This window comes from Hylobates moloch, unplaced genomic scaffold (genome assembly GCF_009828535.3).
Source record: "Hylobates moloch isolate HMO894 unplaced genomic scaffold, HMol_V3 SCAFFOLD_18, whole genome shotgun sequence".
Taxonomy (NCBI): Eukaryota; Metazoa; Chordata; class Mammalia; order Primates; family Hylobatidae; genus Hylobates; species Hylobates moloch.
This window is the reverse complement of record NW_026652293.1, coordinates 13210855-13235226: the sequence shown is the minus strand read 5'-3', so window position 1 is coordinate 13235226 and position 24372 is coordinate 13210855. Positions and strand designations below refer to the sequence as shown.

General features: G+C 37.4%; 1 protein-coding gene across 4 annotated transcripts in view; it reads right to left on the bottom strand.

Annotated features, from left to right (window-relative positions):
- Positions 1-24372, bottom strand: part of KIF14 (kinesin family member 14) — a 68923-nt gene that overhangs the window by 21622 nt on the left and 22929 nt on the right. For all 4 annotated transcript variants that reach the window (XM_032137061.2, XM_032137062.2, XM_032137063.2 and 1 more), the window contains 9 exons: positions 24036-24220; positions 19456-19558; positions 17877-18037; positions 15928-16075; positions 15008-15160; positions 12046-12172; positions 7440-7533; positions 6505-6634; positions 2188-2288 (listed from right to left, as the gene is read on the bottom strand). In XM_032137061.2, the coding sequence (XP_031992952.1) occupies positions 2188-2288; positions 6505-6634; positions 7440-7533; positions 12046-12172; positions 15008-15160; positions 15928-16075; positions 17877-18037; positions 19456-19558; positions 24036-24220 (1202 nt within the window). The remainder of the gene's footprint in view (positions 1-2187; positions 2289-6504; positions 6635-7439; positions 7534-12045; positions 12173-15007; positions 15161-15927; positions 16076-17876; positions 18038-19455; positions 19559-24035; positions 24221-24372) is intronic.

Below are 24372 nucleotides of genomic sequence, written 5' to 3'. Positions count from 1 at the left end.
AATCTTAATAGTAAATCCTTGTAAAGTAGGTATATATATTACTGTCTTCATTTTATAGATGAGAAAATTGAAGCCTAGGGATGTAATGTCACCTGTACATGACTACATTGAGCATGGATTAGAACCCAGGACCCTGATATCAGAGCTTGTGACCTTTTTGCTACGCTATATTGTAGGGGGATACAGACATGTTCCCTACACTCAAGGAGCTCATTTCTGTGTAAAAGATATGCTTTGTATTTCATTCAGGATAATGCTTGTTATGTACTAGCAATTCCTTACCATAGCTTAGAGGTTACCATGTGACCAATAAAGCAGAAATAATGGGGGAAAGTTGCTATAAAATAGTTTCATCTCTTTGAGGAAAATCATAAATGAGTTTAAAATAAGCCAAGTCAAAAACAAGGCTATAGGCCTAAAATGATTTAGAAACCCAAATGGATTTTGATCTGCAGCTGAAGGCAATGAAGTTTAAGAAAACAAAAAACAATTAGCTTAAACAGAAGGATGCTACTCTTTCATATACAATGGAGAGGCGATATGGCATAGCAGTTAAGAAAATCAGGAGTTTGGAGTCACCCAAACTTGGATTTGAGTAATGGCTCTTCCTCGTGTCAGCTCTGTGACTTTGGACAAGTCACTTAGCCTCTCTAAATTCTCAGTTTCTTCATCTGTAAAATGAGGGTAATGACAGTATCTACTTCATAGGTTTGTGGTGTGTACTAGGTGAGATAAGGCTTAGTAAGCATTTAATAAATGCTCTTAATAACAATGATGCTTCTGCTGACAGATAAATACTATTGACCCTTACATCTTGAAAATCCCCAGCTCCATCCACCAAAGTTCTAAACCCAAATATACACCTGGATGTCCCCTGAGAATCTCAAATTCTTCATGTTCAAAATTAAACTCCTCTTAAACGCTCCATCTCAGGCAACACGACTTTCCTCTAGTCAGTCACCCAATTTAAAACCAGGAGTCATCCTTGCACCCCTCACACCTTCAGCCCCACAACCAGTCTCTGCATCCTATTGATTCTGCATCCTGAGTATGTATAAAACTCAACTTTCCTCTTCGCTGCATTTAAAATCCTTCTGTCTAGCCTCAGTTCAGGTTTTTATCAACTGCTCCTGCCTCTACTTTCCTCAATTCCTGGTCTTTCAGGACAGAGGGTATTTTGTATTCATCTTTGCTTCCTCAGGGCATAGCAGACAGTAGTCATCAAAGAAATACTTGCTTAAAAACCAAACCAAAGTAGGAGGCTAAATTGGCTCCAAGGCCTTTCCATAATACCATTTTGCCTCTCTATAATCTAAGCATCTGAGGTCTAAGCAGAACTAGTTTTTCCTTGAAAAGCATCTATTATTCACTATGGAGGTCTTTCATGTTTTGAGTTAATAAGCAACATTTGTCATATATAGAAGTTGTCTATTACTGTGATTTATTCTTTTGTGGAGTTCATACTAGATTTACTGCATTTAAAATTCTGTAACTTACAAGAAAATATCATAGAATATGTCAAGTTCTTGAGAAAGAGTAATTTTTTTTTTTTTTTTTTTGAGACAGAGTCTCACTGTGTCACCCAGGCTGGAGTGCAGTGGCTGGAGTGCAGTGGAGCGATCTCGGCTCACTGCAAGTTCTGCCTCCCAGGTTCATGCCATTCTCCTGCCTAAGCCTCCCGAGTAGCTGGGAGTACAGGTGCCTGCCACCATGCCGGGCTAATTTTTTGTATTTTTGGTAGAGACGGGGTTTCACTGTGTTAGCCAGGATGGTCTCGATCTGACCTCGTGATCCACCCACCTCGGCCTCCCAAAGTGCTGGGATTACAGGCGTGAGCCACCACACCCGGCCAGAGAAAATAATTTAAAAGTAATAAATACTGTTCATTTTTATGGAAAATTTAATTTATGCTGCTCTAAGTTGCTCTTAAGACTTATATGATGAAACACTGAAAATCTGGTTTCTCTTCTAACTGACTAATAAACAATTTAATGCCCTAAGTGCTGTAATTTGACCAATAACATATTATTCCTCTTATAGTTCTGGGTTTCCTGTCCAGACATCTATCACGACAATGGTTCTCTTAAAATAAGGAAATAATACATATGATATACAATTTACACAAACACACACACACACGCATGCACACACAAAGAGCAAGAAAACCAGTAACAAAAATGTCTTTACCTCCTTCTAGAAAGTGAAGAAACTGGTGCATCTGTAATGTCGGGTTCCCATTCATCTTCAGGATCACAAAAGACATCTTCACCCCTGTTACTACCATTACTCTAAGAAAAATATAATATATAGTTTCAGTAAATTTGGGGTGAAAAAATGTTTAGCAACTAAGAAAAAATTATTAAATCCTTGTTACATTTAAACCATAAAATTAGCAAGATCACATATTATCCGATAAGTCTAAAAAATCATTCCTGATCAAATTAAAAGTCAATCACACGATGATAGGGATGATATTAAAAGACATCTACTTTTAATAAAAACAATAGAAATCATTAAATAATTCAGGAATAATAAACTTGAGATTTATAAGAATTTATAAAAACATAAACAATAAAATCCGCAGGAGAGACATAAAAGAATAATCTGACAAAGTTAAGATGTAGTCACTTCCTGGTTGAATATATTGATCAGGATTATAGTCTACATTTTACATATTTAACATAATAACAATTACAGTTCTAGCAAAATGCTACATAGAACTTGATTCAGAGACAGTATAATTATACAGAAAAATAAGTTAAAAATTGCAATGAATGGTTAAAAGTAGGAGGTAAGTTAAACCTAGGGTAATTCAACCACTAGGTTTTAAAGTATATATCAAGGCAAGAATAATCAAATGACCTCCATACTACTTTTGTTGTTCTAAAAACACAAGCAATTCATATTAATTGTAGGAAATCTGGAAATTATTAATACATATAAACACAAAGAAAAAAGCTAAAACCACTCATAAACCCATCATTTTCACATAAACGTTGTCAATGCTTTGGTATGATTGCTTTCAGCCTTTTTGGATTTTCTATTATGAATATACTTCACGTTTATGACATAAACCCTACTTCTTCATGGTGTAAGAATTCTCTTTTTTTCTTTTGTAGAGAGAAGGCTGGTATCGAACTCCGGGGCTCAAGTGATCCTCTCATCTCAGCCTCCCGAAGTGCTGGGATTACAGGGCAACCTTGACCTTCTGGACTCAAGTCTCACCGCAGCCTTCCAAGCAGCTGGGACTCCAGGCATGCAACACCACATCTGTCTAATTTTCAAATTTTTGGTAAAAGAGACAGGGTTGGCTGGGTGTGGTGGCTCATGTCTGTAATCTCAGCATTTTGGGAGGCTGAGGCAGGCGGATCACCTGAGGTCAGGAGTTTGAGATCAGCGTGGCCAACATGGTAAAATCCCGACTCTACTAAAAATACAAAAAAAGAAAAAAAAAATTAGCTGGGCATGGTGGCACGTGCCTGTAATCCCAGACACTCAGAAAGCCGAGGAACAAGAATTGCTTGAACCTGGGAAGTGGAGGTTGCAGTGAGCCAAGATTGTGCCACTGCACTCCAGCCTGGGCAACAGAGCAAGACTCTGTCTCAAAACAAACAAATAAGCAAACAAACAAAAACTATGTTACCCAGCCTGTTCTTGAACTCCTGGGCTCAAGTGATCCTCTAGCCTTGGCCTCCCAAAGTGTTGAAATTAAAAGCGTGAGCCACTGTGCCCGGCCCTGCTAACATTTCCTTTAGGATTTTTTATAGCTGTGTTGATATTAAGATTGGTTGGTAGGCCAGGCACAGCGGCTCACGCTTATAATCCCAGCACTTTGGAGGCCGAGATGAGTGGATCACAAGGTCAGGAGATTGAGACCGCTGATGCAGGAGAATCGCTTGAACCCGGGAGACGGGTTGCAGTGAGCCGAAATCATGCCACTGCACTCCAGCCTGGTGATGGAGTGAGACTCCGTCTCAAAAAAAAAAAGGATTGGTTGGTAATTCTCTTCTGAGTCATCTTTTCAGTTATTGTGGTTTTTGTTTGTTTGTTTTTAATCAGTTATTCTAGCATAAGATAAACTGTGACACTTTCTATTTATTGCTATGTTCTAGAATAGTTTAAACAGAATAAGATTTATCTGTTCTTTAGCAGTTTAAAAGAGCTTACCCATAAGAGTGTCTGAGATTAGCACCTTCTTTTCCTACACTTTGTTTTTTTTTTGAGGCCAGTTTGTTGATGAACGTTTCAAATTATTGCATGGTTATTCACTTATGAAGTCAACTTTCATAATTTATCTTTTTCTAAAAAGTCTTTTATTTGTAGGAAATTGTCAAATTTATTAGCATAAAGTTTTATAGGTAACATTAATTTTTAAATGTTTTCTTTATGTTTACTTAAATGCCACTTCTCATTTCTAAAATCACATTTATCTTTTCAAAGAACAAGGGCTTATATTTATTAATTTCTAATTCATTATTGCTTTTATCTCATAATGATTCCTTTCATTGCTTTCCTTTGTTTTATTTTGTTTTTATTTTCATTTTTCCATTAAACAATTCAAGTGTTAGGCTACAATTTGGCAGCATCCTCAAAGTTTTTCCATATGATACCTTCATTACTACAATGATCTAAGTAATATATAGTTCCATATGGAGTCACATTATTTAAAGGTAGTATATTTGACAAATAGTAGCAATGCAACAATACATGTTGCAACCATTTTAGGGATAATTTATGGATAATTAGATAATATGAACTTTAAACTTTAAATTCATACCTCTCACAAAACACCATAATAAATTCTATGTGATTCAAAGATGTGAACTTTTTTTTTTTTAATTAAAAGAAAATGCAGGGGTTGTACAATGTTTAAGTAAGATCTCTGGAACAATAGATGGATTCAAATTTACCAAATTAAAAATGCCTGTATAACAAAATGAAACCAACAAAAAGATGATATCAGGAAAAAAGATGTATGATAAATATAAAGGCTTATCAAAATATGTAAATAACTTTTATAGCTATATTAATTTCCTACATTTCATTTAACAAAAAATTCAGCCAGGCGCGGTGGCTCACGCCTGTAATCCCAGCACTTTGGGAGGCCGAGGCGGGTGGATCACAAGGTCTGGAGATCAAGACCATCCTGGCTAACATAGTGAAACCCCCTCTCTACTAAAAACACAAAAAATTAGCCGCGCGTGGTGGCGGGCACCTGCAGTCCCAGCTACTCAGGAGGCTAGGCAGGAGAATGGCGTGAACTCAGGAGGTGGAGTTTGCAGTGAGCCGAGATTGTGCCACTGCACTCCAGCCTGGGCAACAGAGTGAGACTCCATCTCAAAAAAAAAAAAAAAAAAAAAATTCAAAGGGAATGAACACATACTTTACCCATAAAGAAACAACAGCGAAATCCCTAGAATTACTAGTTATTACAATACAGGTTGCATACAATGGCTCACGCCTGTAATCCCAACATTTTGGGAGGCTAAGGTGAGAGGACTACTTGAGGTCAGGAGTTCAAGACCAGCCTGGGCAACACAGCAAGACTCTGTCTCTATTAAAAAATAATAATAATAAGCCCAGGCATGGTAGCTCACGCCTGTAATCCCAGCACTTTGGGAGGCCAAGGCGGGTGGATCACCTGAGGTCAGGAGTTTGAGACCAGCCTGGCCAACATGGTGAAACCTCGTCTCTTTTAAAAAAATACAAAAGTTAGCTGGAGCTGATGGCAGGCACCTGTAATCCCAGCTATTCAGGAGGCTGAGGCAAGAGAATTGCTTGAACCTGGGAGGCGGAGGTTGCAGTAAGCTGAGACTGCAGCACTGCACTCCAGCCTGGGCGACAAGAGCGAAAACTCCGTTTCAAAATATATATATATATGTGTGTGTAAAATGCAAACTGGTAACATTGGTAAATGGCAATATTTCTGGCAAGCAATTTGTCGGTGAGCATCAAAGTGTAATAAAAAGTTCATATTTTTAGTTTCATTTTGGAAAATAAAAGATGACAAAATAAGATATTAAAAACTACTACGTACAGAGATTTTTTAGTTGTGACTATAACAGGCAGCAGGCAGTTGGAAGCACTCAAAGCACAGCAACGGAGAAATGTAAATATGCAAAAAGGTACATTAGGCATAGGAAGATCATTTCAAATGATGTAATATGATTTATGTCTATCGAATTTCTTCTTTCCTTAAGCTTAAATGTAAAAATTTTAAAAATATACAATTATGACAATAGATTCTACTCTTAAATTTCTCTATTATACCTATAACTGTATTAAAACAATCCAATAAAACTCCATTTAAATGTAAAAATAAATATATATAATTGTTAATACTGGTTGGTTTAGGTAATCGATAGATTGCCTTTTATTTTCCAAATTTTCTATACGGAGAATATGTCACTTTTATATATGTTTTTTTTCACCAAAGGCAGGTACTTGAACTTTTATACTTTTTTATTTAAAAAAATTTATAGAGATTTTAATAATATTCCAAACCTCATAAAGTTCTTTCATTGCTGCAAGTTTAGATTCAAACTTTTCCAGATTCCAGAATGTTGAGATTCCTAGTTTCAGGTTACGAACCCGAATAGAAGTGTCAGAACTACTTTTATCTGATATATCATGTCTGAAAGAAAAACAAACAAAAGCTTATCCTGAAACATACACATTCATTTATACTAAGAGTTTTCTGGGGTAGAATAATTTCCCTAAAAATTCCATCCACTGATTAAGTCTTTCCACAGTTAAGTATTTTTATTATAGTAATAATCACGTAAGTATAAAACATATAAAAATAACATAAAAATTTTTTTAATCAAAAATTTCTAATAAGGTATGTTCCTTTTGAACAATGAAATACTGATACATTTTCAATTCAAAAGAAAATCAGCAAATTCCTAAAACAACTAAAATTATTTTATTTATAAATATACTAGTATGTTAATTGTTGAAATCTCTCTTAGTCCAGAATGACCTCTGAAAGGGTAAAGTCTCACTGGGGATTCTGGGGATTCTGATACCAGCTCTTTCCTATAGCTGTAGAATGGACTTTAGAGAAACTAAATGATAGCCGGGCACAGTGGCTCACGCCTGTAATCCCAGCACTTTGAGAGGCCAAGGCAGGTGGATCACCAGGTCAGGAGTTTGAGACCAGCCTGGCCAACATGGTGAAACTCCATCTCTAACTAAAAATACAAAAATTAGCTGGGTGTGGTGGCACACACCTGTAATCCCAGTTACTCGGGAGGCTGAGGCAGGAGAATTGCTTGAACCTGGGAGGTGGAGGTTGCAGTGAACCCAGATTGCGCCACTGCACTCCAGCCTGGGCAACAGAGCAAGACTGTCTCAGAAAAAAAAAAAAAAAGAGAAACTAAATGATATAAAGGCCAACTTGTTTAAAACATTTCTAATCAGGATAATTAATTACTCACCTGCCAAAAACATAGTATGTTTTCAATTTGCTGCTGATAGCATTGGCTTCCTGAATCATCATTGAGAGTTTCATAGAGCTCCAAGTTGTCTGCACTAATACAAAGCACACAGAAAAGATTCAAAATACATACATGGGCACTAACATATACCATTAGGCAAAACAATTCCTAAAAAAAAAATTACTGATTTTAAATGAATGGTTTCAACTATATATTGCAGAAGGATAAGTGATATTTGAGTAATTTGGTGAAATAAAACATTTTTCCTGTAAAATGAGGTTTTTGCCTGTGGGAAGATGTAAGAAAATGGAAGTTGATATAAAAAAGCCAAAGACAATGCTTTACTTTCTATTATATAGAAAAAAAAATTTTTTTCTAATGTGTTTTTTCTTTCTTCCTCATTTCTAAATTCTTTCAAGTATTGGGTATCCTATAGTCTTACTTATATAGAAACATGTCCTTTTGTATTTTGCCTAAAAATTAAAAAAAAAAAAAAAATATATATATATATATATATATATATGTCAGGACATTAAAATAAAAAGGGAAAATAATTTAGCGCACAATTTCACTTTCTTTTTTTTTTTTTTTTTGAGTCAGGGTCTCACTAGGTCACTCAGGCTATAGTACAGTGGCCTGCCTGAGCAATATAGTGACACCCTATCTCTAGAAAATAAAATAAATTAGCCAAGCAAGGAAGCATGCACCTGTAGTCCTAGCTACTGGGGAGCCTGAGACAAGAGGATCACTTGAGCCCAGGAGTTTGAGGTTGCAGTCAGCTATGATGGCACTCTGCACCCCAGCCTGTGTGACAGAGCAAGACTTTGTCTCAAAAAAAAAAAAAAAAAAAAATTGTATCATAAATATTTTCTACATTGTTCAGGCAAACTTATAACCAGTAATCTACTAAAAATAGCTTTTTGGAAGGATAAACTCATTATTCACATGAATTAAAAAATCAAGTAATCATTGTAAGGCACTGTCTAGGCCCTCAGAAGAATAAAAGTATTGCTTCCTGGCAACAGATACAAAGAGTACTGGCTGGGTGAAGTGGCACATACCTGTAATCCCAGCACTTTGGGAGACCAAAGCCGGCAGATCACCTGAGGCCAGAAGTTTGAAACTAGCCTGGCCATCATGGTGAAACACTGTTTCTACTAAAAATACATAAATTAGCCAGGCATGGTAGCGGATGCCTGTAGTCCCAGCTACTCGGGAGGCTGAGGCAGGAAAATTGCTTAACCCGGGAGACAGAGGTTGCAGTGAGCTGAGATAGGAAAATTGCTTAACCCGGGAGACAGAGGTTGCAGTGAGCTGAGATTGCGCTACTGCACTCCAATGTACTCCAACCTGGGTGACAGAGCAAGACTCTGTCTCAGAAAAAAAAAAAAAAAAGAGTATTAATATTTTAAAAGTTATTTTGAAGAAGTTATAGAAAGTACACAACATACCTACCAAGTATTCTTGCTAAATAACTGAATACTTATTATAAGTATTATAGGCCTGTAGATCTAACTACCACTTTCTAGGGAATACTGGAACAGAGGAGCCTGTTAAGCAACACCAGGGAGACACAATCAGCAAAATCCAGAATCCAAAAAAACTCTACAGGACAAATCATCTGATTTCTTCAACAAATTACTAGATGAAAGAGAAGAGTAAATTTACAGATTAAAAGAGACTTAAAAGGCACATCTACCAAACGCAATGTGTAGATCATGTTGGTATCCTGATTCAAACAAATCAAGTTTTTTTTTTAAAAAAGGATGAAACAATCCAGGAAATATGAATATGGAGTAAATATGTGATGTGTAAGAAATTATTGTTAATATAGTTATGGCAATGCTTAAAAGAGTGAAAGAGAAAGAGAGAGAGGGAGAGCAAAAAGAGAGTCCTTATCTAATTTAGAGATACACAGTGAAGTGTGTACAACTTAAATGATATGATGTCTGGGATTTGCTTCAAAATAGTCCAGGGAAGCAGTGAGTTTGAGGATAGCAGCAACAAGATTGAACATGTGTTGATAATCATTGAAGTTGGATAAATATATAAAGGCTTACTGCAGCAATCTCTACTTTTATAGTTCATTTAAAATTTTCCATGATAAAAAAGTTTATATTAAAAATATGCTGTGTTTTACAAAGAAACGTACCAAAAAAAGTGCAATCAAAAGTCTCCCAGGACTTGGCTAGGCATGGTGGCTCACACCTGTAATCCCAGCACTTTGGGAAGCCGAGGCAGGCAGATCACCTGAGGTCAGAAGTTTGATACCATCCTGGCCAACATGGTGAAACCCTGTCTCTACTAAAAATACAAAACTTAGCTGGGCATGGTGGTGCATGCCTGTAATCCCAGCTACTCAGGAAGCTGAGGCAGGAGAATCGCTTGAGCCTGGGAGGCAGAGGTTGCAGTGAGCCGAGATCACACCACTGCATTCCAGCCTGGGCAACAACAACAAAAAGACTTTAAAAAAAAAAAAAAGTCGGGCTGGGCCCCAGTGGCTCACACCTGTAATCCCAGCACTTTGGGAGGCTGAGATGGGCGGATCACGAGGTCAGGAGGTAGAGACCATCCTGGCCAACATGGTGAAACCCCATCGCTACTAAAAATACAAAAACTGTATTCCCAGCTACTTGGGAAGCTGAGGCAGGAGAATCGCTTGAACCCAGGAGGCAGAGGTTGCAGTGAGCTGAGATCGTGCCACTGTACTCCAGCCTGCCAACAGACAAGACTCTGTTTCAAAAAAAAAAAAAAAAAAGGTCTCACAGGACTTAATGGCTTTACTGGTGAAGTCTACCAAATAATTAAAGAAGAATTAATGCTAATCCTTCTCAAACTCTTCCAAAACACTGAAGAGGAGGGAACATTTCCAATTCCTTTTGCAAGGCCACCATTACCCTGATGCTAATGCCAGACAAAGACACTACAAGAAAAGAAAACTACAGGCCAATATCCCTGATGAACATAGATCCAAAAATCTTCAACAAAATACTAGCAAACCAAATTCAACAGCACATTAAAAGGATCATACACCATGATCAAGTGGGGTTTATCACTGGGATGCAAGGATGGTTTAACATATACAAATAAATAAATGTGATATACCACATTAACAGAATAAGGATAAAAATCATATGATCATTTCAATAGGTGCAAAAAAGCTTTGACAAACTACAACATCCTTTTATAATAAAGGCTCTCAACAAATTAGGTATAGAAGAATGTACCTCAGCATAATAAAGGCTATATATGACAAGCCCACACCTAACATCTTCAATGGCAAATAGCTGAAAGCTTTTCCTCTAACATCAGGCACATGACAAGGATGCCTACTCTCACCACTTCTATTGAACACAGTACTGCAAGTCCTAACAAAACCAGCTGGGCAAGAAAAAAGAGATAAAAGGTATCCAAACTGAGAAGGAAGAAGTAAAATTGTTTGTTTACAGATGACATGAACTTATATATAGAAAACTGTAATAACACCACCAAAAGTGAAATAAGCCAGACATAGAAAGATAAATACTACATGATCTCACTTATATGTGGAATCTAAAAATGTTGAACTCATAGGCACAAAGAGTAGAATGATGGTTACCAGGAAATACAGGATAGGGGAATGGGAAGATGTTGGTCAAAGGGTACAAAGTTTCAGTTATGCAGGACGAATACACTCTGGAGGTCTAATGTACAGAAAGTTGCCTATAATTAATAATATTGTATTGTATACTTGAAATAGGAGAGTATATCCTAAGTGTCCTCATGACATAAAAAAAAAAAAAAAACTAGGTGAGATGATAAATATGTTAACTAGCTTGATTATGGTAATCATTTTGCAATATATGTAAAAACATCATGTTGTACATCTTAAATATACTTAATTTTTATTTGTTAATTACACCTCAGTAAAGCTAGAAAAAAAATCTCTTAAGAAAAAAATGTCTAAGTGAAAAAACAAAGTAATCCATGACTAAGCACAACTATTAACAACAGATATAAAACAAGGATTAAGAATTAGAATAAGATATATTTTTTAAAAACATGCTGCACATTGAAATTTTGCTTACTATTCGCAAATTGCCAGACTGGGTGGCTTATAAACAACAGCAATTTATTGCTCACAGTTCAGGAGGCTGGAAGTCTGAGATCAGGGTTCCAGCATTGGTCAGGTTCTGGTGAGGGCCCTGTTCTGGGTTGCAGACTACCATCTTCATGCTATGTCCTCACTTGGTGGAAGAGGTGAGGGGACTCTGCAATTTCTTTCACAGGGGCACTAATTCTATCTATGAGGACTCTACCATCATGACTTACTCACCTGCCAAAGACCTCCACTTCCTAACACCACTGCCTTGGAGGTTATGAATTCAATATATTAATTTGGGGGGAACACAAACATTCAGTCTAAAGCATTGATATAATAAATATTCTAAAAGCTGAATATTCAAAAAGAACCATTCATACAAATTTATTTAGATCCAGAAAAGTCAACAACTAGAATAAAATATTTTGAATATGTAAAGGCAATTAATGCTAATATTTTAGTAATTATATTACATATAACATGCATAATTTTAGAAAATATTTGCTAAAATCAGCACACACTCACTTGTAAAAGTTTTATCCCTATTACTCCGATTCTGCTGTAGAATTTGTACTTCTTTAGCAATTTTTTGCTTTTCAGTTTCTAAAGCTTCCAGAATTCTTGCATGACGGATGCTATGGTCTTCTAAAGCCTAATTGATATTCATTCATACAGACCCACATGTGAGAATATGCAAAGAGAGAAATTATAACACCACATTGAGATGATGGATATGTTAATTTGCTTCACTATAGTAACCATTTTACAATTTATACACTCCATAACATTGTATAACTTAAATATACACAATAAAACCTATTTAAAAAAAACAGATTGATAATGATAACACACTACGGTAAACCTCATTTTATAGTACATGTTTTATTAAACCTATGTAGTTAACATGTTTTATGTGTTTTATTAAACATGAAAAGCTTTTAAAAATGATTTATAAAATTTCCTTACAAAATAATTTTTCCCCACAACAGTATCATTAGGAATTTTTGATGACATAAGTTAATCTTTTTTCTTCCCATTGATAGAAGTTAATGGGTATATATATATACACCATGAAATACTACCCAGCAATAAAAAACAAAATATCTTTTGCAGCAACTTGAATGGAACTGGAGGCAATAATTCTAAGTGAAGTAATTCAGGAATTGAAAACCAAATATCAGCATGGTCTCACTTATAAGTGAGAGCTAAGCTATGGGTATGCAAAGGCATATAGAGTGGTATAATGCAGCGCTCCCCACCCTTTTTGGCACCAGGGACTGGTTTTGTGGAAGACAATCTTTCCACGGACAGGGGCGCAGGGGTTGGTTTCAGGATGAAAGAGTTCCACCTCAGATCATCAGATATTAGATTCTCATAAGGAGCGTGCAACCTAAATTGTGAACTGTGTGCACTCCTGGTACAATGGACATTGAAGACTCAGAAAGAGGGAGAGTGGGAGAGGGCAAGGAATGAAAAACTACCTACTGGGTACAATGTAAGCTACTCAGGTGACAGGTGCACTAAATCCTAGACTTCACCACTATATAATTCATCCATGAAACCAAAAGCAATTTGTACTTCTAAAGCTATTGAAATAAAAATAAATTAAAAATAAGAAAACCCAAAAAAAGCAGAAAAAAAAGAAGAAAAAAGGACAAACTGTTAAAAAAAAAAAAAAAAGGCCATATCCAAGAACACTTGTTGACTAAACAAAGAAATTAAATTCAAAAGATACAAAAAATCTAGTTTAGTACAAATAAGCATTATAAGCCCAGTAACAATAATTGTTTTTCGGCCAGGTGCAGTGGCTCATGCCTATAATCCCAGCACTTTGGGAGGCCAAGGTGGGAGAATCATGAGGTCAGGAGTTCGAGACCAGCTTAGCCAACACGGTGAAACCCCGTCTTTACTAAAAATACAAAAAAAATTAGCCGGGCGTAGTGGCAGACACCTGTAATCCCAGCTACTGAGGGGGCTGAGGCAGCAGAATCGCTTGAAACCGGAAGGCGGAGGTTGCAGTGAGCCCAGATCACGCCACTGCACTCCAGCCTGGGCAACAAGAGCGAAACTCCATCTCAAAACAAAACAAAAAATAATAATAATAATAATAATTGTTTTTCAAGATTTAAACAGTTCTATGTTTTTCTCCTAAAACTCTCTCAGGTGGTTCACTAGCCACTTTGTGTCCGGGAGCTGACTAGTAGATGTATAATAACTGTATTTGGTACCAATACTTTGCAATTACTAGGAGTATTTTATTCCACCCCCAACTCCCTCCCTGGTTTCCCCGACCCCACAAACTTGGAAAAAAGAGAAATAAAATTGCCATTTGAGAGAGTAAAACCTTAAGATTAAGATATAAGGAATCAAAACAGTGGCTTGCAAACTTTAGTGTTCGTCAGAACATCCCACAGGGCTTCTTAAAATAGGTTCTGTGCCTCACTCTCAGTTTCTGCTTCAGTAGTTCTGGAGTGCGGCCTAAAAATTTGCTTTTTTTTTTTTTTTTTTTTTTTTGACAGAGTCTTGCTCTGTCACCACGCTGGAGTGCAGCGGTGTAATCTCAGCTCACTGCAACCTCTGACTCCCAGATTCAAGAGATTCTCCTACCTCAGCCTCCCGAGTAGCTGGGACTACAGGCGTGTGCCACCATGCCCAGCTAATTTTTGTATTTTTAGTAAAGACGGGCTTTCACCATGTTGGCCAGGATGGCCTCGATCTCGACATTGTGATCCACCCGCCTCAGCCTCCCAAAGTCCTGGGATTACAGGTGTGAGCCACTATGCCCGGCCTAAATATTTGCATTTCTAACATGTTCCCACGGTGATGTTGATGTTGCTGGTCTAGGGACCACCCTTCAAGAACCGCTAATATAAAGAATGGCCCAAAATATTGACAGTAAGGTGCCTGAAGGTATTAACATTCTGGTTTTATCCCTTAGGCTTGTGAAATTGATTAGTTGAGGTGGCCCATGAAAGATGCCTCTATCCTCAATGACAAGATAAAGGCTGGCAGGTGCCTGAGCTCCTAAGAGTGAGGTAATGAATGCCCTACTGTGAGTTCTGGAAACAGGCTGCTTGCTGCTCTTTCCACAGGCAGATGTTTCATTGTGACATCAGGATATGACCCAGTATAAGAGCTGTGCCTTTTTTCCTTCCTCATATGTGACCTACTACTATTTCACTTATTTAAATTACTTGGCATGACTGATGACCAGATAGTTGTAGATGCGTAAAAAGAGAACAGTGGAGTAGAACTAGATGGAAATAAGAACTCTGTCTCTTTCAAAATCTCTGTGTGATGTGTGAGCAGATCTGTGAGCAGTACCAGGATATAAGCTTTCAGGCAAGAAGTACTTTTCTCATCTACACATCTACAAACCTGGATTTGGCTCTCTTCTGTCAACATACCATAAGCAACTTCTTTGAAAAAAAAAAAAAAATCCACCTTTTTCTCAGAATAGAGTTAACTGGTTATACAATAAAATTACCTGTTTTGTAGCCAAAGTCTCCATTTCTAATCGCTTTTTGTTGACATATATTTCCTGTTCAAGATGCTGCTTTGCCTTTTCTAATTCCTCAATTTTGTGATTAGCCTTCTGGTTATTTATTTCCTGCATTTTTTTCCTTTGAGACTCTTCTCTCTTTAAAGAACGATAATAAAAAATAACTCAGGCAAAAACCGTAGCAAAAAAGTACAAAAGTCCCTTTCTTTAACAAATGTACAAGAAATTACTCACTAATAGAAAAGTTGCCCTATTCAAGCTTCTCCACTTCATTCAGGTTAACTAAAAATAAATATCACTAGTCAAACTTCTTAAGAGTATCCTCTAAAATGGGCTTCTGGGAACCCAAGATTTCCAATAAACCATGGAGACAGCCATGACTCAAGCAGCTAGAGGACAGAAGTTTCTCTTTATTTTTCTTCTAGTAGCCATTGTCTATTATCGCCACCAACTTGTCTCTTTTCTTTTTTTTTTTTTTTTGAGACAGGGTCTCACTCTGTCAAGGTTCACTGCAGCCTTGACCTCCCTGGGCTAGATGATCCTCCTATCTTAGCCTTCTGAGTAGCTGGGACTACAGGTGCATGCTACCACACCCAGCTAATGTTTTAAACTTTTTGGAGAGACTGGTCTCCCTACATTGCCACCGGCTGGTCTTGAACTCCTGGGCTCAAGAAATCTGCCCGCCTCGGCCTCCTAAAGTGCTGGGATTACGGGCATGAGCCACCATGCCCAGCCCTGACTTATTTCTTAAAGTAAAATTAAAAAGGGACAAGACTCACTGTGGCTTTGATTCACTATCTCTGATCTCTCCCAGTTCCCTTATAGGGACATAATCAACTTTATAGGCAACACATCACTTGGGGTACAAGTCGGAAAAAAAAAATAAAACTAATTCTGCCTTTTACCAGTTCTGCTTCCAGTGCTTTTATTTTGCTTTCATATGCAGCTTTTTGAGAAGAAAGCTCTTGCTGAGCCATTTCTTTTGCAATCTGGATTCCTTGCATCATTTCTTCCTTTGCCTTCAACTGAGCCTCTTTTATTTCTGCTTCGAGTCTACAATGTAGCAAGATGTTTACAGGGTACATGTTAAGAATTCTTTATACATCCTAATAGTTCTTAATCCTACTGAAAAGTTTTCCATTGAATGAAAGTTTAAATCTTAAAACTTGATTTCTGACATTCTATCAACAGTGTTTTTAAAATTTTCACTGGCTCTACAATTGTTTACACTCAAAATTTAAACACACAGGACGAAAAATTGCTTATTTCTAACTTAGTTACTATTGCAGATGCCTGACATTTAAATAAAATCAGTGCTTTAGTAACTACATTATACAGAAATTTCCATTCCTAATTTTACTGAAAAAAAGAATAAGGGTATCAAAAAGAAGGCTAGTGGATATCACAGCTAGGGAGAGAGGAGAATGGCTATTATTTAACAAATACAGAGTTTCAGTTTGGAATAATAAAACATTTCTGGAGATGCATGATGGTGATGGTTGCACAACAATGTGAAGGCACTAGGGTGGGCACAGTGACTCATGCCTGTAATCCCAGCACTTTGGGAGGCCAAGGCAGGTGGACTGCTTGAGCTCAGGAGTTCGAGACCAGCCTGGGCAACATGGTGAAACCCCATCGCTACAAAAAAATACAAAAATTAGCCGGGCGTGGTGGTGTGAGCCTGTAGTCTCACATGCTCGGGAGGCTAAGGTGGGAGGATGGCTTGAGGCCAGGAGGCGGAGGTTGCAATGAACCGAGATCATGCCAACTGTACTCTAGCCTAGATGATAGAGCCAGACTCCATCTCAAAAAAAAAAAAAAAAACACACAAAACAATGTGAAGGTACTTAATGCCTTTGGACTATACAATTAAAAACGGCTAACATGGTAAATTTTGTGCTATTTATATTGTATTCAATTAAAAAAAAAATTATTTTTAAAGGGCAAAAGCAGGTTGAGGCTTCTTAAAAGGTGACAAAGCAGTTAGTCTAGCCTATAACCAGTTCTTCTTGATTCCTCCTCCTTTCATCCTCTTTAATCATCAGGCCTTGTCAATCTTATCTCCTTTATGTTTCCTTCCTACCTAATCACACTATATTTATCTTACTTCGATAGTCTCTTAGCTGCATTTGCAGGTTTTAAGCTTGCTCTATCTCTAATACATTCTCCAGATTTGAGTGCTGGTGATCTCTCTAAAAATGTGATTTTGATTATGAGTGTCTCACGTCTGCTCAAAATTCTTTAATGTTTCCCTTATCCTTTAAGATAAAGTCCAAACTCTTTAGCATTTTATTTGTATACAGTTTACCATTTAGCTTACAAGGATACTGCTTATGCCAGAAATCCTACTATACTGCATGAACTAAAACTGGGGCACAAGAAGAAAAGAAAAACAAAAGTACACTCTCCCAGTCTTCCTCTGGCTAAATTCTAATCGTCTATTGGGATTCTCCTCTATGGGACGTCTTCTCATCTTCTAGAAACCTTCCCTGATAACTGGTCAGGGCCAGGTGTCACACCGTGAGCTTCCACACCACACAGTTCAGGACTCTTGTCAGAGAACTGTGTCAATAGCACTGTTATAACTGTCAGCCCCTCGAGATGATGAATTCCTTCAGCACATAAGCTAAATTTCAATCCTTATTCTTTATATCCCCAGCATTTGGTACAGTGACAGACACATAATAGATGGTCAATATATATTTGCTGAACTAATGAATGTACCAAGAGAAAAAACTGTATCACTAGAAACCAGCACCCAAAGAGTTAATTACCAGAGACTGGCACAATGTGATTAACTCTGTTGTAGATCTCTCTCATACACTTACTATTTCATATCAACAGCAATACTTACTGTGATCTCTGTGCCATGAGCAACTCATTTTTTGCAAATTCAAAGTCTTTTGGACCCTCACTTATAGGAGTATCTCTTCCAGATGGCCTTTTTCCTTTCTGGACTTCTACTGGATGATTAAATCTAAAATAATGATCTCCACCAAGAATCACTCGATCACCCTAAAGCACACAAAAAAATGTACTTGAGGTGAGTCTCAACCAAAAACTTAAGTGAGAAAATTTATTATGCCCAACAATTCAATATAGTCTAGTATTAACAATAAACATAAACATCATAGCAACTAATATTTATTACTTTTTTTCTTCTTTTGGCACAGAGTCTCACTATGTCACCCAGGCTAGAGTGCAGTGGCACAATCTCAGCTCACTGCAACCTCAGCCTCACGGGTTCAAGCAATTCTCCTGCCTCAGCCTCCCGAGTACCTGGGATTACAGGCGTGCACCACCACACCCAGCTAATTTTTGCATTTTTAGTAGAGATGGGGTTTCACCATGTTGGCTAGGCTGGTCTCAAACTCCTGACCTCATGATCCACCCACCTCGGCCTCCCAACGTTTATTACTTTGTATATACCAAACACTGCATTAAGCCCATTACATATAGAGTCATATGTCTCTTAACAGCAGGGATATGTTCTGAGAAGTACACTGTTAGGTGATTTCATAGTTGTGTGAACATCATGGAATGTACTTACACAAACCTTGATGGTATAGCCTACTACACACCTAGGCTATATGGCATAGCCTGTTGCTCCTAGGTTACACACCTGTACAGCGTGTTACTGTACTGAATACCATAGGCAACTATAACACAATGGTAAATATTTGTATATCTAAACAGAAAAATATACAGTAAAAATACAGTATTATAATCTTATGGGACCACTGTTATATATGTGGTCCCTCATTGCCCAAAATACCATTATGAAGTGCAAGACTTTATGTTATCTCATTTACGATTCACAACAACTCGGTGAGATACATATAATCATCCCAATTTTAGGAATGAGGAAACTAAAGAGCACAAAGCTTAATAATAACAACAGACATTCATTGAGAGCTTACTATTTGCAGATACTATTCTAAGAACTATATACACAAATTATTATTTCAGTTAATCCTTCACTATCTCTGAAAGGCAGGATATAGAGCCACAATAGGTCTGGGTTTGCCTGTAACACACTGCTGTTTGTTCTCTTATGTAATTATTAATAATGATTTCAAAAGTGTCCTGACTTGTGTGATATTGTTTAATCACCTAGTTAAATAACTTGCCAAACGTCACAGAGCAAATGGCAAAGCCAGGATTTCGACCCTGTCTGTCTGATTCTAAAGCCTAGCTCTTTATAGGACACATAATGATGCTGTTAGTGGTCAGCTCTTCAGGTACTGATTCATATAAATGTAACTTTTGTCTTTGCACAAGAAGGCAATTAATAGGAAAAAGAATTTTTGAAATGAAAAAGTCCCTAATCTGCTTCAACACCTTTATCTTATAGAGAAAACCAGAACTCAAAGAAATTAAATGACTTGTCCAAAGTCAAACAGTTTCTTATATTGTAGCACCCATCCACTTACATGATGTAATACTGTGATTTCCAAAATATGTTTTCCATTTACATATGTCTTTGCTTCCCCAACTGGGATAATACTCACTGTCCCACCAAAATTTTTGATGGTACTGTTAAAATAAGAAGCACATTGTTACAATTATAGAACACACTAAAAAGTAAGAAAAAGGCAATATGGTATAATTCTGTTTGGGCTATTCCTTTGGTGTTAAGGTTCATACCAATACGTAACAATAATTTAAAATTATTTTATTTCCCTCCAACTAGATTTTTTTTTTTTTTTTTTTTTTTGAGACGGAGTCTTGCTCTGTGGCCCAGGCTGGAGTGTAGTGATACGATCTCAGCTCACTGCAAGCTCCGCCTCCTGGGTTCAAGCCATTCTCCTGCCTCAGCCGCCTGAGTAGCTAGGATTACAGGCACCCACCACCATGCCCTGCTCAGCTAATGTTTGCATTTTAGTAGAGATGGGGTTTTGCCATGTTTGCCAGGCTGGTCTCTAATTCCTGACCTCAAGTGATCCACCTGCCTCAGCCTCCCAAAATGCTGGGATTACAGGCATGAGCCACTGCATCAAGCCTCCAATTAGATTTTGAAGTTTGGTGAAAAAAGCCTGGCCTCTAGCAATCCGATCCACCTGTGGTGGGAACATTCTTCATTGGGTGTATTTTTATTATAACTTCTTTGAAAACAAAAACCTTCCCCCAAAAATAAAAAAAATAAAAAAATAAAACTCTAGCAAAAAACATTAACATACTGCCAATGATTTCTTATGAATAAAACAGTTTTAAGTGTTTTTTCAATTTTCTAAGCTTCTGGTTTTACATATGAGCTTTAATAACAGAAAGAACAAATATTTTTCCACTTTTGAAAAGTAGGGTACTACAGAGGAAGGAAAAACATGGAGATCAAAGTGTACTCCTTAAGACATCTAATTAACTGGATGATAAGGTGATACTGTGGAAAATCAGCTATAAGTGCTACATATTTGAGTCTTTTTATTCAGAGAATAGGAAAGAAACTCCAAAGTCCAATTCATCTTTGGATTAACTGGACAGAAAGAAAAACTGCAACAAACGCTGAGTCCTAACCAAAGATCTTTTTAGCTGTTGATTAGGCTCCAAGATCTGTGATTAGAGAATAATAGTTTAATTAAAGTACCTAGAGAAAAGTATATGGAAAAAACAGTTCATCCTTAGGCACTACATCCCTCCCACCAGTCTAATGTCTTATCCGGGTGAAGGTTTATACAATGTGTACTTGTTCTGATCCCTTTCCTCTCCTAATTCTATCTACTCTGCTCTCAAAATTCCACGGCCTACCATTCTGGACTCCCCACAATCTAGCTTCAACAACCAACCTCCCTCATCTGCCACTATTTTCCCATAAGAACCCCATTTCACACTCAATCAACCATATGAATACTCTGAATTTGCCTTTATGTCAGCTTTCCTCCTTTCTTTGAGTCATTCCTTCCAGATAGGACATCCTCTCCCTTCTTGCAACCATTCTTGAAGGCCCAACTTAGAGTCCTCTAAGAAGCTGTTCTTTAGGGTTTAAGTTAGAAGTCAACTCTTCCTTCTCTTCACTTTTAACCAGTAAGTATGCAGTACTCATATAACACTTAATATGCATTAATAGATACTGAAGTTCTTTTTTTCTCTTTCACATGACCAGCCTCAGCCATGAAGTTCTTTTATTCATTAAGCCTCCAAGAGCCAGGTATGTGTCAGCAATGAAGACAGACATGAAACCAGCTTTCATAAAGTTCATGGTCTAGTGAACGAGATAAACTGAGGAAGGTAGGAAAAATGGAAGTAGAGAGTTAGAGGCAAGCAGGAGGCTTCCAAGTTCCTTAACTTGGACTCTTAACTCTTTGGGAGCATGTTCTGTATCTTTGCCACAGATGTTAAAAATGCTGTATTTATTTGTTAAAGAAAATAATTAATTAATAAAAGAGCAAAAGAACCTAAAGAACAAAAGGATATGCCCTAACAGATATAAAGATTCATGGCCAGGTGCAGTGGCTCACATCTGTAATCCCAGTACTTTGGGAGGCCAAGGCAGGTGGATCACCTGAGGTCAGGAGTTCAAGACCAGCCTGGCCAACATGATGAAATCGTCTCTACTAAAAATACAAAAATTAGCTGGGCATGGTGGCTACTCAGGAGGCTGAGGCACGAGAATTGCTTGAACCCAGAAGGCAGAGGTTACAGTGAGCCAAGATCACACCACTGCACTCCAGCCTGGGTGACAGAGTGAGACTCCATCTCAAAAAAAAAAAGATATAAAGATTCATTACAGGCTGGGCATGGTAGCTCACACCTGTAATCCAGCACTTTAGGAGGTCAAGGCGGGCGGATCACCTGAGGTGGGAGTTTGAGACCAGCCTGGCCAACATGGTGAAACCTGATCTCTACTAAAAATACAACAATTAGCCAGGCGTGGTAGCAGACACCTGCAATCCCAGCTACTCAGGAGGCTGAGGCAGGAGAATTGCTTGAGCCCAGGAGGTTGCAGTGAGCTGAAATGGCACCACCACACTCCAGCCTGGGCGACAGAGCAAAACTCTGAATCAAAAATATAAATAAATGAAGATTCATTACAAAGCTCAAGTAATTAAGACCATGGGGTATTAGTAGGAAGAAACAGATTCTGATATTTTTAGAAATTTTTTGTAGGAGCACTACAGATTCCAAAAGAAGCAATAAACTATTTAATATATGGTACTGAGAGAAATGGCTATTCATGTGGAAAACAGATGAATTTAGATCCCTAATTCACACCAGATCCCTAATTCACACCAAATAAAAAATTCCAGACATTCAATAACTTAAATGTGAAAGCAAAACTTCAAAACATCTAGAAGAAAATTTAGGAGAACATCTCTATGACCTCAATGTACAACAGTCTTTTTTTTTTTTTTTTGAGATAGAGTCTCACTCTGTTGCCTAGGCTGGAGTACAACAGGGTGATCTTGGCTCACTGTAGCTTCCACCTCCCAGGTTCAAGTGATTCTCATGCCTCAGCCTCCCAAATAGCTGAGACTATAGGTGCCCACCACCATGCCGGGCTAATTTTTGTATTTTCAGTAGAGACGAGGTTTCACCATGTTGGCCAGGCTGATCTTGAACTCCTGGTCTCAAGTGATCTGCCTGCCTCAGCCTCCCAAAGTGCTAGGATTATAGGCGTGAGCCACCGCCCCTGGCCAGAACATTCTTTCTCTCTCACTTTTTTTTTTTTTGAGACCAAATCTCGCTCTGTCACTCAGGCTGGAGTGCAGTGGCATGATCTCGGCACACTGCAACCTCCACCTCCTAGGTTCAAGCTATTCTCGTGCCTGAGCCTCCCGAGTAGCTGGGATTACAGGCAGGCACCACCATGCCCAGAAAATTTTTTGTATTTTTAGTAGAAACGGGGTTTCACCATGTTGCCCAGGCTGGACTCAAACTCCTGAGCCAATCTGCCCACACGCCTGTGCTAGGATTACAGGCATGAGCCACCACACCCAGCCAGAACATTCTTTCTTTAAGACATAAAAACTGACAATCATAAAGGAAAAGACTGATGCCGGGTACTACGATAAAATTAAGAACTTCAATCAATCAAAAGGCATCAGAGAGAGTAAAAAGATGTTACACATTAGAAAAAAAGATATTTATACCAAAAAGCTCACGAAGGATTGGCAACTCCTACAAAGTATTAAGAAATAAACAAACAAATCAGTTGAAAAATCAACAAAAGATATGAAGAGGTAAGTCACAATAGTAAACAAAAATGGCCAATGAACACATGAAAAGATGTTCAACCTTATTATTAATCAAAGGAATGTAAAATGAATCCATAATGATATATTATTTTATGTTCATCAGATTGGCATAAAGTCTGACAGTACTAAATATTGGCAAGGATGTGGAGTAACAGGTATTCTCAAGGCCAATGGGAGTAAAAATTCATTTTGGAAAATAATTTGAAATTATCTACTAAAGTTGAACATGCACATATTCTACAACCTAGTATCTCTACTCTCAGACATACAATTTAAAAGCGCTTCCTAAACTTTATAAGAGATAAATTCATACAATGGAATACTTCATAGCAGTGAAAATAAAACAGGACCAATGTACATAAATCTTGGAAACACAATGCGGAGTCAAAAAAGTTTACAATATATACATTCCAACAATATATACATTCCAACAATATATACAAGTATTTCATTCATATGAACAAAATTCACATAAAGTAACATTTTTAAATTGGTCAATCCAACCAAAAATTGTTATGTAAGATAGATAGTTTACTTTCATGTGCATCATTATAATTGCAAGAAAATAAATTATTCTTCAATCAACAGATCAAGTATGCCAAAACAAAAACAGAGAGAGCATTACACTGTACTTTATATTGAGAGTAACTGACCTATCATCCTTACAACACACTCAGAATGTATGTTTTTCCTGACTAAACAATGGGTTTGAAGAATTCTACCAAACGATCTGTATCAATGAATATGCTGTATGAAGGAAACCACATGTTATCAAGAGATAGAACAGGTGCCTTTTCTTTTTTTCTAGAGGATTAACATACCAATGATCATCAGCAATCAGCACCCCAGATAACTGAATATCATGGCTTGAGTTTGGTTTATACTTTCCAACTGTAGTTGTTCCTTCTTTTATCATATATAGCAGCATCTCAGATAGTTGTGGATCTTCATTCAGATTAACAAGGTTTGGTAAATGATTGTCCATTTGAAATGTAACTCCTGCTTTCTGGTAGAAGTCAGAAAAAGAAATTCTTAATCACAGTATGAAATTGTTAAATTCACCTAAAACAAATGGTCCATATTAAACATTAGAACAATTCTATATGAAGTCTCACTAAATTAAAGGTTATTTTATTATTATTTTGAGACAGAGTCTCG